General features: G+C 43.9%; 1 protein-coding gene across 2 annotated transcripts in view; it reads left to right on the forward strand.

Annotated features, from left to right (window-relative positions):
• The window catches only part of rapgef4a (Rap guanine nucleotide exchange factor 4a), a 243012-nt gene that overhangs the window by 214899 nt on the left and 13857 nt on the right, over nucleotides 1-14256 (forward strand). For both annotated transcript variants that reach the window (XM_067987555.1, XM_067987554.1), the window contains 2 exons: nucleotides 1421-1599; nucleotides 10733-10823. In XM_067987555.1, coding sequence (XP_067843656.1) covers nucleotides 1421-1599; nucleotides 10733-10823 — 270 coding nt within the window. The remainder of the gene's footprint in view (nucleotides 1-1420; nucleotides 1600-10732; nucleotides 10824-14256) is intronic.

Genomic DNA, 14256 nt, shown 5'->3' on the forward strand with positions numbered 1-14256 from the left:
GTTTGCATAACAAGAATTCCAGTCTCTTGAGTTTCCTTGTGACCTTTGTATATTCAGCCAAACTGACAGTTGCAGCAAGACAAATTTGAAGTGACCAACCACATCTCATAAATAGATATTAAAAATATCAAGACATTCAGCGAGTTGTTATGATCTGGAATGCATTGCCTGAAAGGGTGGAAGAAGCAGATTTCATAAGTTTCAAAAGGGAATTGGAGGGGGAAAATGTGCAGCGTTATGGGGAAAGGTTAGGGGAATGGGACCAATTGGATAGCTCTTCCAAAGAGGGGGCACAGGCACGATGGTCCGAACAGCCTCCTTTTGTGCTGTATCATTCTGTGATTCTTATGACTCAAAATGTGATGAGACTCCTAAATTTTCAGATACAGCTGTGACACATCACAGCTTGTTGCAGCTGTTCCCAGCCCACTACCTTGCTTAGTTTATGTCATAAGTGTACATTATTCCAAATTGGCAGTCATGTATGCTAGTTAATGTAATTGTTTTTAATAGATGAAAAGTATGATTTTTGTGTTTTTATTTATGTTCTCCCCTTTTTTCCTTTCAGTTTTCTACCCTGTCCCCTCAAGATGTTGACTCTCTGCTGCGGTTCCATGGGCACCACTCACCTCAGATACCATGCACAAGTGCTCATTATTCATGAGTGAGCCTTCAGTTAGGGTTATCTGGCTATTTGACTATATTCAGCATCACAGCCAATTCCCAATACTGTCCTCACCAGATGTCTGCATGTGCACTTCCAGCAGGGGCTATTGGATGGTGATCAAGAGCTTGAGCTAGAGCTGACTTTTCTCTTCCTAAAGTCAATTTTAATTCCTTCCAGCCAAGATCAACTAATGCAGCACCTACTGAGCATTGTATTTTAGAACCTCTTGGTCTGTATGGCTCAGCTAGTCAGTGAATAAACTCACTAGGCTATCCAGACCAACAATACCCAAAGCTTATCCAAGTACTCACTTAATAAGTTCACTGAGCAATTGAGTGTGCCACCTTCCAAAGTAATTTCTGGGCTTTTTCAGGTTTTTCTCTTTTTTTGGTCCCCTGAATCAAGAGGTCAGACAAAACAACCTGTGTGGCTTATTGCCTCTGCAAATCTCATGCTGTAACCAGCCATTAGGTAGATGAGAACAGCACAAGCACCCTTTGATTTATGTTCGTTCACTGTGAGGGAAATATTTTGGTGTATGCTCAGCACCTTTGCCTGATGGCACGGTTAACAGAGCATATTAGAGCCCCAACATGTTCAACCAGTATGCTGCTGCACCATTTGAATTTTCAAAAACATTGTGATCGGACTTTATATTCCACCAAGGTACTGCAAGTAGGCTTCAGATTAAAAGTATGATATCCACCTTCAAATATTGTTAATAAATTTCTACTAATTATCTTTCTCTCCAAGCTGGAATTAATTTATCACACATTTGGAAGACACAATTTCAAGAAAACTACAGCCAACCTGGATCTGTTTCTGCGAAGATTCAATGAAATTCAGTTCTGGGTTGTTACAGAAACCTGCCTGTGTTCTCAGCTCAGCAAACGGGTACAGCTTCTGAAAAAGTTTATCAAGATTGCAGCCCAGTAAGTCTGGATGGGATTTATGTACAATAACAATTGTTATTTAATAATGTACTGCTCTATTCACCTGTCATAAGAAAGGTGCACATTAATTGAATTTTCAGTCTGAGTTCCCACCTGTCCATTTTTGAATAGGTCATCTGTTTTCTTTAGTTTTATGTAAACCAGGCAGAAGGGTCTGGTTTTGTGGTTTTGCCTATTTTTGTGGATTTTTTTTTTTCTTTTGGCAGTTTTTTGTTTCTTCTGTATTGAAGGATTACAGTAAAATATCAAGAGCAGGCTGATTCAAACAATTCCAACAGCTGCTAAAACCTCACAAGCAAGGGTAGGAACCAGTACAGGCTATAAAAATATAAGAAATGTAAGCGTGGAGAGAGAGAGAGAAAGCATAATTAAATACCTTGTACTATAACTGGGATCCAGGGGAGTGTCTTCAAATATACATGGAAACTAATACAAAAACTTGGTTGATCTGTGGGGTGTTATTAGCCTCGAGTAACCTTCACTTACATAGTGTGGGCAGGATGGGTAAATTTTAAGTGGCCATGTTTGGGGATAATAATGTTGGTAGTCTTTACAAAGGCTGCTAATATTTGTAATGCATATTTCAACTTTTCCAAAGGCTGCTTGGGTAATAAAAATACTTAGCAAAACACAATGGCTGAGCAATTTTTCTGTGGCCAAGTGATGGAATGATGCAATTTCCAACTCCCTGTATTATGGCTGCACAGTGGAAATAGTACAGAATGAATCAGTAGCAAGGAGGGTGGCCCTGCTTGTCATTTGAGGGCATCCTCCCCATAGAATATATTGTAGTATACCTGGAAGGAGGCAGAAGAGAAGGACTTCAAGGTGTAGCTGTTGGTTACTGCCACTGGCAAGGCCAGTCTAATGGTGCACATTAACTTTAGCTGGTCTTGCAGCAGGTGGCATGGAACCTATATAGCCATTTTGCATGGTCATTGTCAGAGTGGTACATCTCTGCTTGTAAATATGGGTGGGAGAGTATTGGCAGATGGGCTCACTCCACTCTGGTGCAGCCTGACGCCTGTTATACTTCTATTGATGCCTTCTCCTCTTCCTTCAAAAATATAAGTAAGGGAGATTCCCATTGGGAAACTCATTGCCCCAATATCATGGACATACTAAAAAGAATGCCAATAAAAGAACATTTAGAATAAAGCTGCCTGCTCAGCTGAGTGGGAGGATAAAGAAAAGGAACAAAATAAAAGGTGGCTTTTGCTACTGCTGCAATGTGCTATTGTCATCACTGTGGTTCAGACAAGGCACACAGAGCTAACACTACAGAGTTCAGGCAAGGCACAGTGCTAACACTACAGAGTTCAGACCGGAAGGGGTGAGGCCATGGAGGGATTGCAACATGAGGATGACAATTTTAAAATCAAGGTGTTGGTGGACCCAGGAGCCAGTGTAGGTCAGCGCGCACAGGGGTGATGGGTGAACAAGACTTGCTGCGAGTTAAGATCCGTGCAGCAGAGTTTTAGATGAGCTCAAGCATATTGAGGTTGGAAGATGGGAGGTGAGCCAGGAGAGCATTGCAATAGTCAAGTCTGGAGGTAACAAAGGCATGGATGAGGGTTGCTGAGGCAGGGGCAGAGACGGGCATTGTTACGGAGGTGGAAGTAGGTGGTCTTGGTGATGGAGCAGATATGTGGTCGGAAGCTCATCTTGGTCAAATAGGATGTCGAGGTTGCGAACGGTCTGGTTCAGCCTCAGACAGTGGCCAGGGAGAGGGATGGAGTCCGTGGCTAGAGAATGGAGTTTGTGGTGGGGACCGAAGACACTGGCTTTGGTCTTCCCAATATTTAGTTGGAGGAAATTTTTGCTCAAGTCGTGTGCCAAATCAGAGACAGTGGCGGTGTCGAGGGAGGTGCTGGTGAGGTGGAGCTGGCTGTCGTCAGCGTACTTGTGGAACCTGACATTGTGTTTTCGGATGATGTTGCTGAGGGGCAGCATGTAGATGATTCTCTGGCTATGACTGGATGGATAAGAATGGAACCAGGCGAACACAGTCCCACCCAGCGGGATGACGGAGGAGAGATGTTTGTGGTCAACCGTGTCAAAGGCTGCAGACAGGTCGAGAAGGATGAGGAGGGATAGTTTACCACGGTCACAGTCACATAGGATGTCATTTGGGACTTTGACAATGGCCATTTCAGTACTGTAGCAGGGGTGGAAACCTGATTGGAGGGATTCAAACATGTGGGACAGATGGGCACGGATTTAGGAGGTGACAACATGGTCAAGGACTTCGGAGAGGAAAGGGAGGTTGGAGACGGGGCGGTAGTTTGCAAAGACAGGGATCAAGGGTGGGTTTTTTGAGGAGGGGGGTGATGACGACAGGTTTAAAGGGGAGTGGGATAGTACCTAAAGAGAGGGAACCGTTAACAGTATCAGCTAACCTGGGGCCAGGAAGGGAAGTTGAGTGGTCAGCAGTTTGGTAGGAATAGGGTCGAGGGAGCAGGAGGTGGGTCTCATGGTCAAGGTGAGCTCAGAGAGGGCATGAGGGGAGATAGGTGAGAAACTAGAGAAAGATGCAAGTTCAGGGCTAGGGCAGGGGGGAACCGTAGGGTAAGTTTGGCTTGGTGGGCAAGGGGAAGGGAGGGAAGCAGCAGAGGCAGTTGAACGGATGGTCTCAATCTTAGTGACAAAGTAGTTCAATAGCTCCTCGCATTTGTTGTTGGAGGGGAGGGTGGAGGAGGCAGGGGAGAGGAGTTTAAGACGACAGTTTGTAGTGGAGGAGAAGCTGGGGGTTATCTTTGCATTCCAAGATGATTATAAAATAGCAAGCAGTTTTTTTTAAGAGGAGAGTAGGACCCGATAGTGTTTTATGTGGCCCAGCCAGATCTGGCGATGAATGGCGAAACCAGTTGTCTGCCATAAACGTTAACATCTGCGTCCCTTGAACTTAAGGGAGCAGAGATGAGGGCCGTACCAGGGGGAACGACCAGGGTGAGAGAGAGTATTGGTTTTAATGTGGACAAGGGCACAAAGGTGGAGTTAAGGGTGTGAATGGAGGGCCAAAGGTTAGACAGTTGGAAATTTGAAAGTGCTGTCTTGGGGGAGAGTTTTTTTTCCCCCACGGGCGAACAGAGATGGGAGTGGGGTTGGGAGGGAGAAGGAAGATGGTGGCAGAGAGGGATACAAGGAAATGATCAGAGATGGCCTTATCCATGATTGACACGATGGGAGTAGAGAGGCCACATGAGATGGCAAGGTCGAGGGGGTGGCCATGAATATGGGTAGGGGAGTTTATATGGAGGGAGAGATTAAGGGGGATAGGAGGGCAGTGAAGTCAGAGGAGAGAGAGCAGGATGAGTTGAGATGGATGTTGAAGTCACTGAGGATGAGAAGTGGCTCGGCGCTGAGGGAGGAAAGCAGCGAAGATATTTCAGTGAGAAACTTGACGTGGTACTTGGGTGGGCGGTAAGAGAATGAGGATTTTAAAGGAGAGGTGAGAGGGGCGGAACAAGGTGAGATGCTCAAAGGAGGAGAAGGTGCCAGAGGAGTAGGGGGACAGACCGAGGTGTGATTTGGTGGTGAGGACCACACCGCGGCGGTCTGGGCGGGGCAAGTGGTGGAAGATATAGCCAGGTGCAGAGGCTTCATTAAGTGGGAAGGTGTCTTCACCAGTCAGCCAGGTTTCCGTCAAGGCCATGATGTCGATGCAATCATCCACAGTAAGCTCACGTTCGCAAGTGAATGGACATTCTGGAGGGAGATGCAGAAAGGGACGGTGATAGTTGATCTGCTGGCAGAGTCCACAGGGTCAGCGCTTGGAGGGGTGAGTGGGATGAGGTGGTGATTGGCAAGATTAGCCCCCATCAGGCGCACTGGGCGGGAAAGTCGGTGGGAGAGTATGATGGGGCAGTTTGGGTTGCTGCTCCAGCAACAAATGCCTTGATGGGCCCTTTTGGAGCGTTCCAAGAGAGGCACAGAGGGAAGATGTAGGTTTATGTAAGAGGGATTCAAGCCTGGGACGGCGGCAGGAGAGTAGGAAGATCGAGGAATGCTGAAGGGCTAGGGTAGGGATTTGGTGGGCAGAGTACTCGAGGGGATAAATGAAAGGAGGCATGACGATAGGAGAGAGGGTCGTTGGAAGGATAAAGAGAAAAGGGGAAATAGAAGCGATGGGCTCTGGTCGGGAGCGGCAGCTAAAACGCGCACACGAATGGACATGGAAACTCAAATTACATAGGCATGGTTACATAGCAAGATTAGGATAGATATCTTCTGGTAATAAACAGGAAATTTTTTTTTTGTTCGTTCATGGGATTTGGGCGTCACTGGCGAGGCCGGCATTTATTGCCCATCCCTAATTGCCCTTGAAAAGGTGGTGGTGAGCCGCCTTCTTGAACCGCTACAGTCAGTGTGGTGAAGGTTCTCCCACAGTGCTGTTAGGAAGGGAGTTCCAGGATTTTGACCCAGCGACGATGAAGAGAGGAGACAATAGGAGGGAGTCCAAAGTTAAAGTCAGAGGTCCCATGGTGAGATAAGGTTGACCTGGATAGGGTGGATTCTGCTTGGAGCATCGACTAATTGATGTCCAGGTTCATAGACAGGTGTGGAGGGCAAGCCAGTAGGTTACCTCCAATTCCATGTGCTCTCATTTTTGTTAAGTCTCTTATGTGGAACCTTGTCGAATGCTATCCGCATGATCTGATTTGATAACTCCCACCAAACTCCCGTCTGCTGGAGGAGTGAGGCCTCCACATTGAGCAGCCTCCCACCTCACTTTGACTCTGAAAACAGTTCACGCCAGGCCAACCCAGCAATTGACTTGTGGCCCCTTTCAAATATGAGGCCCAATGAACAAGCACTGCAAGATCACGCAGGATGCTGTAGCTGTTTCTCTGAGGCTGAATTTGACAAATCCATAGCATTGACTATTTTACATAATTTGAGCTGCAAGGTTGGTTTAGTGAGGTGCATTTCATTCAACGAGAACAGGTGATGTAATCGGAAGTGACATCACTAGTGGAGCTGTAGCTTTTTAGCATGCGCTGAGAGTGACGTCATCGGGTGGCCTGGCGCATGCGCAGAAGGATGACATCACGCGGTGATTTAAAAACTGGAAGTACCCACACTGTCACTAATCACTCCCATCAAACTAAACACTGGGAGAGAGCTGCGGTGACTGATGGGGCATTGTGTGTGGGTCGTGGATTGTTTTCAGGTTTATTGGGTAGAAAGTGGGGGGTGAGTGTCACCTTTTACATTACAAAGTGAATAGTGAAACTGCATCCGATGACATCACTTGCCGTGCATGCGCTGGGCTTTTCAAGAAATCAGCTCGCTGCCATTCATGCTCGAGAGCGTGATCCAGGTCTAATGGGGGAGGAAAGTGATCCAGGACTAATTGGGGGTGGGGGGTGGTGGTGGAGAACATGATCCAGGTCTAATGGGGGGACGGGAGGAGAATGTGATCCAGGTCTAACTGGGTTGGGGGGGGCGGTGATGGAGAGGGGAAGAGAACGTGATCCATCACCCCATCTGGACCACGGTCCTCCTCTCTTACCACGCCCCCCCCCCTTTAGACCTGGATCACATTCTCTTCCCCCCCCCCCCCCCCTCCCACTCCCACTCCGCTCCTTCCGGGCTCCCCCCTTCCCCTGCTGCTTCTGCTTCCCCTCTTCTTCTCACCTTCCCGTACTGCTTCTGCTCCCCCCCACCTTGCTTCTCTCCTTCCTCGCCCCTTCGTCCTCGTTCTGCTCTCCTTCCCCCTTATGGCTACTTGCATCGACTGCATTCTTGGTGCTCGGCCTCCAGTCCACGCTTTTAGTGAACGGCAGTGAGGGAAGTTGGTGACCTACAATGCGTATGCGCGGCCCAACACTCTCTGGGTGCTAGTCCCTGTCACTAGTCACAGCGATAAAAGGTTTATAAATTGCCCCAAAAAGGTGCTACAACTCTTACTAAAGGGCTCTTTAAATGCACTTCCATAAAAAGCACACCCAACAGCCTTAGTTACCCATTATACAGATAAACGATCGAGCGCTCTACCAACATAAATGGGAATTTGAATGGAAGTCTGATTGATATCATTGGGGCTAACTTTAATGTAATTAATTGCAAACTGATGGATGTTCTGGCCAGTAAAGAAACTCAATCAGAAAATTGGATAGGGTGTTAAATGGTGGAAATCTGACATAACTGATCTCAGTCCATTTTTTTGACTGATTATGCTCATTTTATGCCCATTAATAGATCAGCAAATCTACCCTAATGTTTTTTTTATACAATTTTTATTAGCTTTTTTCCTAAACCTGGTCCCAGTCTGGTTTTGGACTTGGCGAAAGGTAGTTATTGGTCAAGCTCTGCTTTGTTAAAGAAAATGATTATTTAAGGGAGATAATGTACAATGTATTGTAAGGTTACTATAATATTGCATGTTTACCCACAAATGTGGCAGATCTGATAACCCATAAGTTGTGAGTAAGCATGATTGTACTGGATAGGGAGGGAAGTCAGGCCATGATACCATTTAAGCATCTGGGAGACTAGACAGTTACAGTGAGCTGTGCGAATGGCCTCAAGGAGAACATGACATGCAGTACCAGTAAGGATGATCTAAACAGCCTAAATGAAGGACAAGATGTTGCAAAATTTATTCCAGTATTTATTTTGTCTGATGACTGTGTACACTAAAGTCAGAGTACAAAAATGTAACTTAACTTGGCTGTGGTAAATTTGCTTTCCAGCAGTTTTCCAGATTAAAACTAATATCTCTGTGCTGATTCTTCCCTCTCTAATTCCATATTATTCGTTTGTTGAGTATCAAAAGATCTGTACCTTGTTTGGACTCTTCCCACCCAACTGCCTAGTTTAGCCTGTGTCAGAGTTGCACTTCATTATTGCCATTCATATCTGCTAATTAAATTAATTGCTTTTAATAACTAATTTACAAATAACTAATTTACAAAACACTTTTCTAGCACTGAATATTGTGCACTTTTGCACTTCCAGATGCTTACTGCTTAAAATGCCAAACCGTTTGTTGTGCACTGTATTTTTCTTCAATTTCAAGCCTTTGTCCTGTGTGTATTTTTAGAATGTATGAGACAGTTTGTCAGAGAAAATGTGCTATTTTGTCCATTTTTTTTTGCTTTGAAGAAATGTCCAGAGCATGAAATTAGCTAAAAACTGTTCTTAATGCAGGAAAATTAGATTAAAAAGGAAGGTGCCAGCAAAGCACAATACATGGCTGTGGAATGACTTCATGCTGCATTGAACTGCTATTAAAGGGTAGAGAAGGCTATGAAGAATAGGAGTCATCATCCTCTGAGGCTGGAACTGACCCTTTTCCTTACCAGATCTGTATAGCTTCTTAACCCTGTCCATCAGGTAATATTTTACACAAGCAGACCCTCATTGGTCCACAGGAAGGATTACAGGTGGACCTTGAGGAAGAAGAAAGATCGAAAGAAAGATCGAAAGAAAGATCGAAAGAAAGATCGAAAGAAAGATCGAAAGAAAGATCGAAAGAACCTCAGAATGCTCCAAAGCACTTTACAGCCAATGAATTACGTGTTGAAGTATAGTCAGATTTGTAACGTAGGGAAATAAGGAGAGGAGATACTTATCAGGAAAGGCTAAACAGAATGGGGCTCTTTTCTCTAGAAAAGAGAAGGCTGAGGGGGTGACCTGATCGAGGTCTTAAGATAATGAAAGGGTTTGATAAGGTAGATGCAGAGAAAATGTTTCCACTTGTGGGGAGTCTAAAACTAGAGTTCATCAATATCAGATAGACACGAATAAATCCAATCGGGAATTCGGGAGAAACTTCTTTATCCAAAGAGTGGTAAGAATGTGGAATGCGCTACCACGAGGAGTAGTTGAGGCAAATAGCATCGATTCATTTAAGGGAAATCTAGATAAGCACACGAAGGAGAAAGGAATAGAAGGACATGCTGATAGGGTTAGATGAAGTAGCGAGGGAGGAGGCTCATGTGGAGCATAAACACTGGCATAGATCAATTAGGCCGAATGGCCTGTTTCTGTGCTGTAGACTTGATGAAATGCGGCACCCAATTTGTGCACAGCGAAGTTCCACAAACAGCAATGAGATACGTAACCAATTAAACTGTTTTAGGTATTGACTGAGGGTAAAAGTTGGCCAGGATGCCAGGAGAATTCGCCTGCTCTCTTCAAAATAGTGCCATGGGATCTTTTAAGCCCACCTGAGAGGGCAGATGGGATCTCTGTTAAACATCTCATCCAAAAACAGCACCTCCAACAGTGCAACATTCCCTCAGTATTGCACTAGAGTGTCAGCTGAGATTATGTGCTCAAGTCCTGACGTGAGACTTGAACCCACAATCTTTTGACTAATAGGTGAGAATACTACCACTGAGCCAACGCTGACACCCTAAGTCTCTGGTTAGGTTAACTTGGATAATTCCACAACTTTACTCAACACACGTGTCACTGGTCCTTGTAAATCCCAAGGTGAAATTATAACTGTTGTATTATACAGAATCTGTGGTGTGTGTTTGTATTGATTGTCTTTTTAGCCATCAGTAAGTAAGTAGCTCATTGACCATAATTTCCAAAAACTCTTGCGCTGTCATCTACGGATATTATTGAGCCACACTAAACCATTCTCCAGCTCCTTTTAACTAGAAAAGACATACTAATTTTAGAAGCAATCTCCTCCAGATCCTTTCCTTATTGTTGGGGGGAGGGGGAGGGGGAGGGGGGGGAAGCTCTTATTGATGGTGGGGTAGGGTTCAAAAAAAGCACCACTATCTAAATTTAGATTTATGCATGTTATGCTATTTTAAATAGGCCATTAGACCATTAAAAGTAAGCATTTATAAGTAAATATCACAATCAGTAATTGTGTTTTTAGCATGCTATTATGTTCACATTAGTTGAGATGGCCAGTGCTGACCTGTATTGAAGCAATTTGTACAGCTCTGGAATGTAAAATGCTGTTAATCAGTAAAATGCATCTGGCTCGAGACAAATTGGTATTAATGGTAAATAGCTGTATTTGACCTACTTACTTTTAGTCTGTGTGTCAGACACACACAAAAGATTATGAGAAGTCTTGTTTTGTATTTTAAACATTATAAAATAATAATTCTAATGCATCTTTTTTTATCCTTTTCAGTTGCAAAGAATATAGAAATTTGAACTCATTTTTTGCTCTTGTAATGGGCCTGAGCAATGTAGCTGTAAGCCGTCTCACTCAGACGTGGGAGGTAGGTCATTTTTATCATCTATTTTTCAGATCCAATAATGTCAGTTATCACCTAATTCAAAAGTAGGGAAACTGAGTTTTAATACAATTTAACATTTTTTCAATATCAAGGAGTTTTAAGATAATTGGCAGAAGAACTAGGGGAGAAATGAGGAGAATGTTTTTTATGCAGTGAGTTGTTATGATCTGGAATGCACTGCCTGAAAGGGTGGTGGTAGCAGACTCAATAGTAAAGTTCAAAAGCGAATGGGATATGTACGTGAAAAAAAAATTTGCAGGGCTATGGGAAAAGAGCAGGGGAGTGGGATTAATTGGATAGCTCTTTCAAAGAGTCAGCACAGGCACGATGGACCAAATGTCCTCCTTCTGTGCTGTAAGATTCTATGAGTCTCTTATCCAAAGAAATATGATTTGGAGCTTGTTTATTTCATGCTGTGTGTCTTGTTATTGGTAAACAAATGATTACAGTTAGTCCCATTCAAAATAATTGAAATAGAAAACAGGAAGTGAATGAGAGCTATTTCTGATGGTGCTATTCCTAAAATCTAATTGCAGCTTTAACTGTTAATACTTTCAATTGCATTTGCAGAAAGGCCAAGTAAATAGAGAGAAACTGTGACATGGGGATGGGGCCAGGAAAGAGCAAAGAAAGAAAGAACTTGCATTTATATAGTGCCTTTCATAACCTCAGGATATCTCGAAGCACTTCACAGTGAAGGAAGTACTTTTGAAGTGCAGTCACTGTTGTAGTGTAGGAACAGCAAGGATCCACAAACAGCAATGAGATAAATGACCTGCTTTTGGAGGTGTTGTTTGAGGGATAAATGTTGGCTAGGAGAAACCCCCTGTTCCTCTTCAGGAGCACTGATCTTTTATGTCCACCTGGCAGGACAGACATTGCCTCGATTCAACGTCTCATCTGAAAGGTATCACCTGTGACTGTGCAGCACTCCCTCAGTACTGCACTGAGCTGACAGCCTAGCTTACGTGCTCAAGTCTCTGGAGTGGAGCTTGAACCAGAGGCGAGAGTGCTACCATTTGAACCAATACACATGTAATGTAGTTTGAATAATGTCACTATTTACAATAATGCAGTTGTATCATTCGTAAATGCGAAGTTGTATCAGAAGGAAATAAAAAGTCTCCATCCCTTTTATGTTGCCCCAGGGCTTCTCACGACAGAGGAAATCTGGTGCAGGCTAAGTTCTGCCATAGAAATGAGCAGGAAGGAGCATTCCTGGCCCTCCTAGCTCACTTTCCTGATGTTGCCCTCAAAGGGCCCTAAGACATAGGGCACCCAAAGAAGGTGGTGATGGAACTTTCGTTTGGACACCCCCTCAGATCAGAGGATGTGAGGGGGCCAGGCAGCAAGGTGAAGAATGGGCAAAGATGAGTGGCCTTTTATTTGCACATACCCTTTAACCTTTAGGCCTGGAGGCCAGTGGCCAATCCTGCAGTAAAAGGCCTCCAGTTGTATTTCTATTTCCTTCCCCCATGCTCAGCATAAGTCCCTGCTGGGGGCAGGCCTGCACCAGGTGTGTGACCAAGCTATATTAATGACCCAGTTCATTGATAATGCTTGTTACCCATAGATATCAAAATATATAGACATGATTAGAATTCAGGCTTAAAAAGTGCACATGTATAATGGGCCGGATTTTGCTGTGAGCTGTGAATGAATGGTGCCTGCCATTTGTTAGACTTGCACTTGCCCATAGACTTTCTATGAGCTTTTGCATGGTAAGTTACTGTAAATTAGAGCCAAAAAGAACAGCGCCATTTACTGGGCATCTGGGACCTGTGTGAACAGGGCAAGCAACTGTCTATCCTCTTAACCAATCAGATTGAAGCATGTTCATAGAGTCAGAACCGAGGAAGTGTAATTTAGAATAGTGAATTTAATGTCAAATCGGGTACAGAAAGCGAAATAGAGAGGGTAAGAAAGATTGGATTAAGAAACAGAGATAAGAGAAACAGAAAGAAAAAATAAAAAATTATTAATTTTTTAAATATCCAACAACAATTAAAACCTGAAGGAATAAGATGCCATACTTGTTAAAGTTAATTTCCAATGCCAGAGAGGTTGTTTGGCATTAAGACTTACAACGCCGTTAAAAGGGTACTTACATCAGAATATTAAGCCCTAACTTTCTCTGGCGAGATTAGTCCATATCTACAACACCAGTGCAGGAACTTCACGCTGTTCCATTCATTTGAACGGGGAGCCAGCCAGCACAATGCCATTTTTGCGGAGCTTACGGAGGAGGCTCTGATCTGGTACTGCAACTTCCAGATTTCCGCGTTTAACTGTGCATGTGTGGTCGCCAGAAGTTACTGTCCGATTTGCACATGAATAACGGTGAGCGCTGTTAACCTTACCGTTATTTTTACAGCAAAATCCGGCCCAGTGGTTATTCGGAGAGAACCCACTACGGAAAATGAGGAGGATTTAATCAGTTCAGTTCAGTCGCAGGGCACCATGTGACATATAGTAAAAGCTTTCTGTGGAGTCAGTAAAGGTATCGAAAAGGCTATATTGCTTGCGGATAATTTGGCCAAATGCACCTAACTATGCATAATTTATCCAATTGTTGCCTTCGAGTGTGCTTTATTTCTAAACTTGTGTGGAAACCAGAATGTGGCCATTTTTCTGCATGAGGGGGGTCATCAGAATCTGTCAAATGAAATCATTAAAACAACATGGAAAGAGGGAAAAATTTAAATGAGTCCACAACAGGAACTACTGTACAAGTATTGGCAATGTGAGGCAATCATAGCAAATAAAACACTGTGTGTGTGTGTGTGTGTGTGTGTGTGTGTGTGTCTCCATCTCTATATGATAGAAAGAAACACACACACACACACACACACACACACACACACAACATATATATAGTTGGATCCAGCCACATATAGTAGTCCATGGGCACTACACATGCCGCTGCAAATGAGATAATGGAATACGCATGGCATTCGTCCCATGCAAATACGTTCTGTGTGCAAAAGTCATTAAGAATAGTGTCACCTGCTGTGTGTTTTTAATGCATCCTTCTCTGTGTCGTATGATACACTTTCCCCCCCCCCCCCCCCTAGTCCTGATCTCCCTTTTAGCCTCCATAATACTTTGTTAATAGTAGAAAATGGGAACTGAATCAAGAGGATTAAGATGGATTTGGCACTCTTTCCCTATTGCAAACATGAATTTGAAAGAATTGATATTCAACATGTCAATCACAGCAACAATTAAACTAATGCAGAGCAAATGTAATGTTGAACTTTATAGGAGAACAGGAGAGTACAATTCGGAGGAAGTCACGCTCAAACTATATAATGCTGTGGTCCAACCACACCTTGAGTATTGTGGCCACTTTTGATCGCTCAGATACAGAGGAGACATTCAAGCCCTGAAGGTAGTTCAGCGATGAGCGACAAGA

Source organism: Heptranchias perlo, chromosome 7 (assembly GCF_035084215.1).
Source record: "Heptranchias perlo isolate sHepPer1 chromosome 7, sHepPer1.hap1, whole genome shotgun sequence".
NCBI classification, from domain to species: Eukaryota; Metazoa; Chordata; class Chondrichthyes; order Hexanchiformes; family Hexanchidae; genus Heptranchias; species Heptranchias perlo.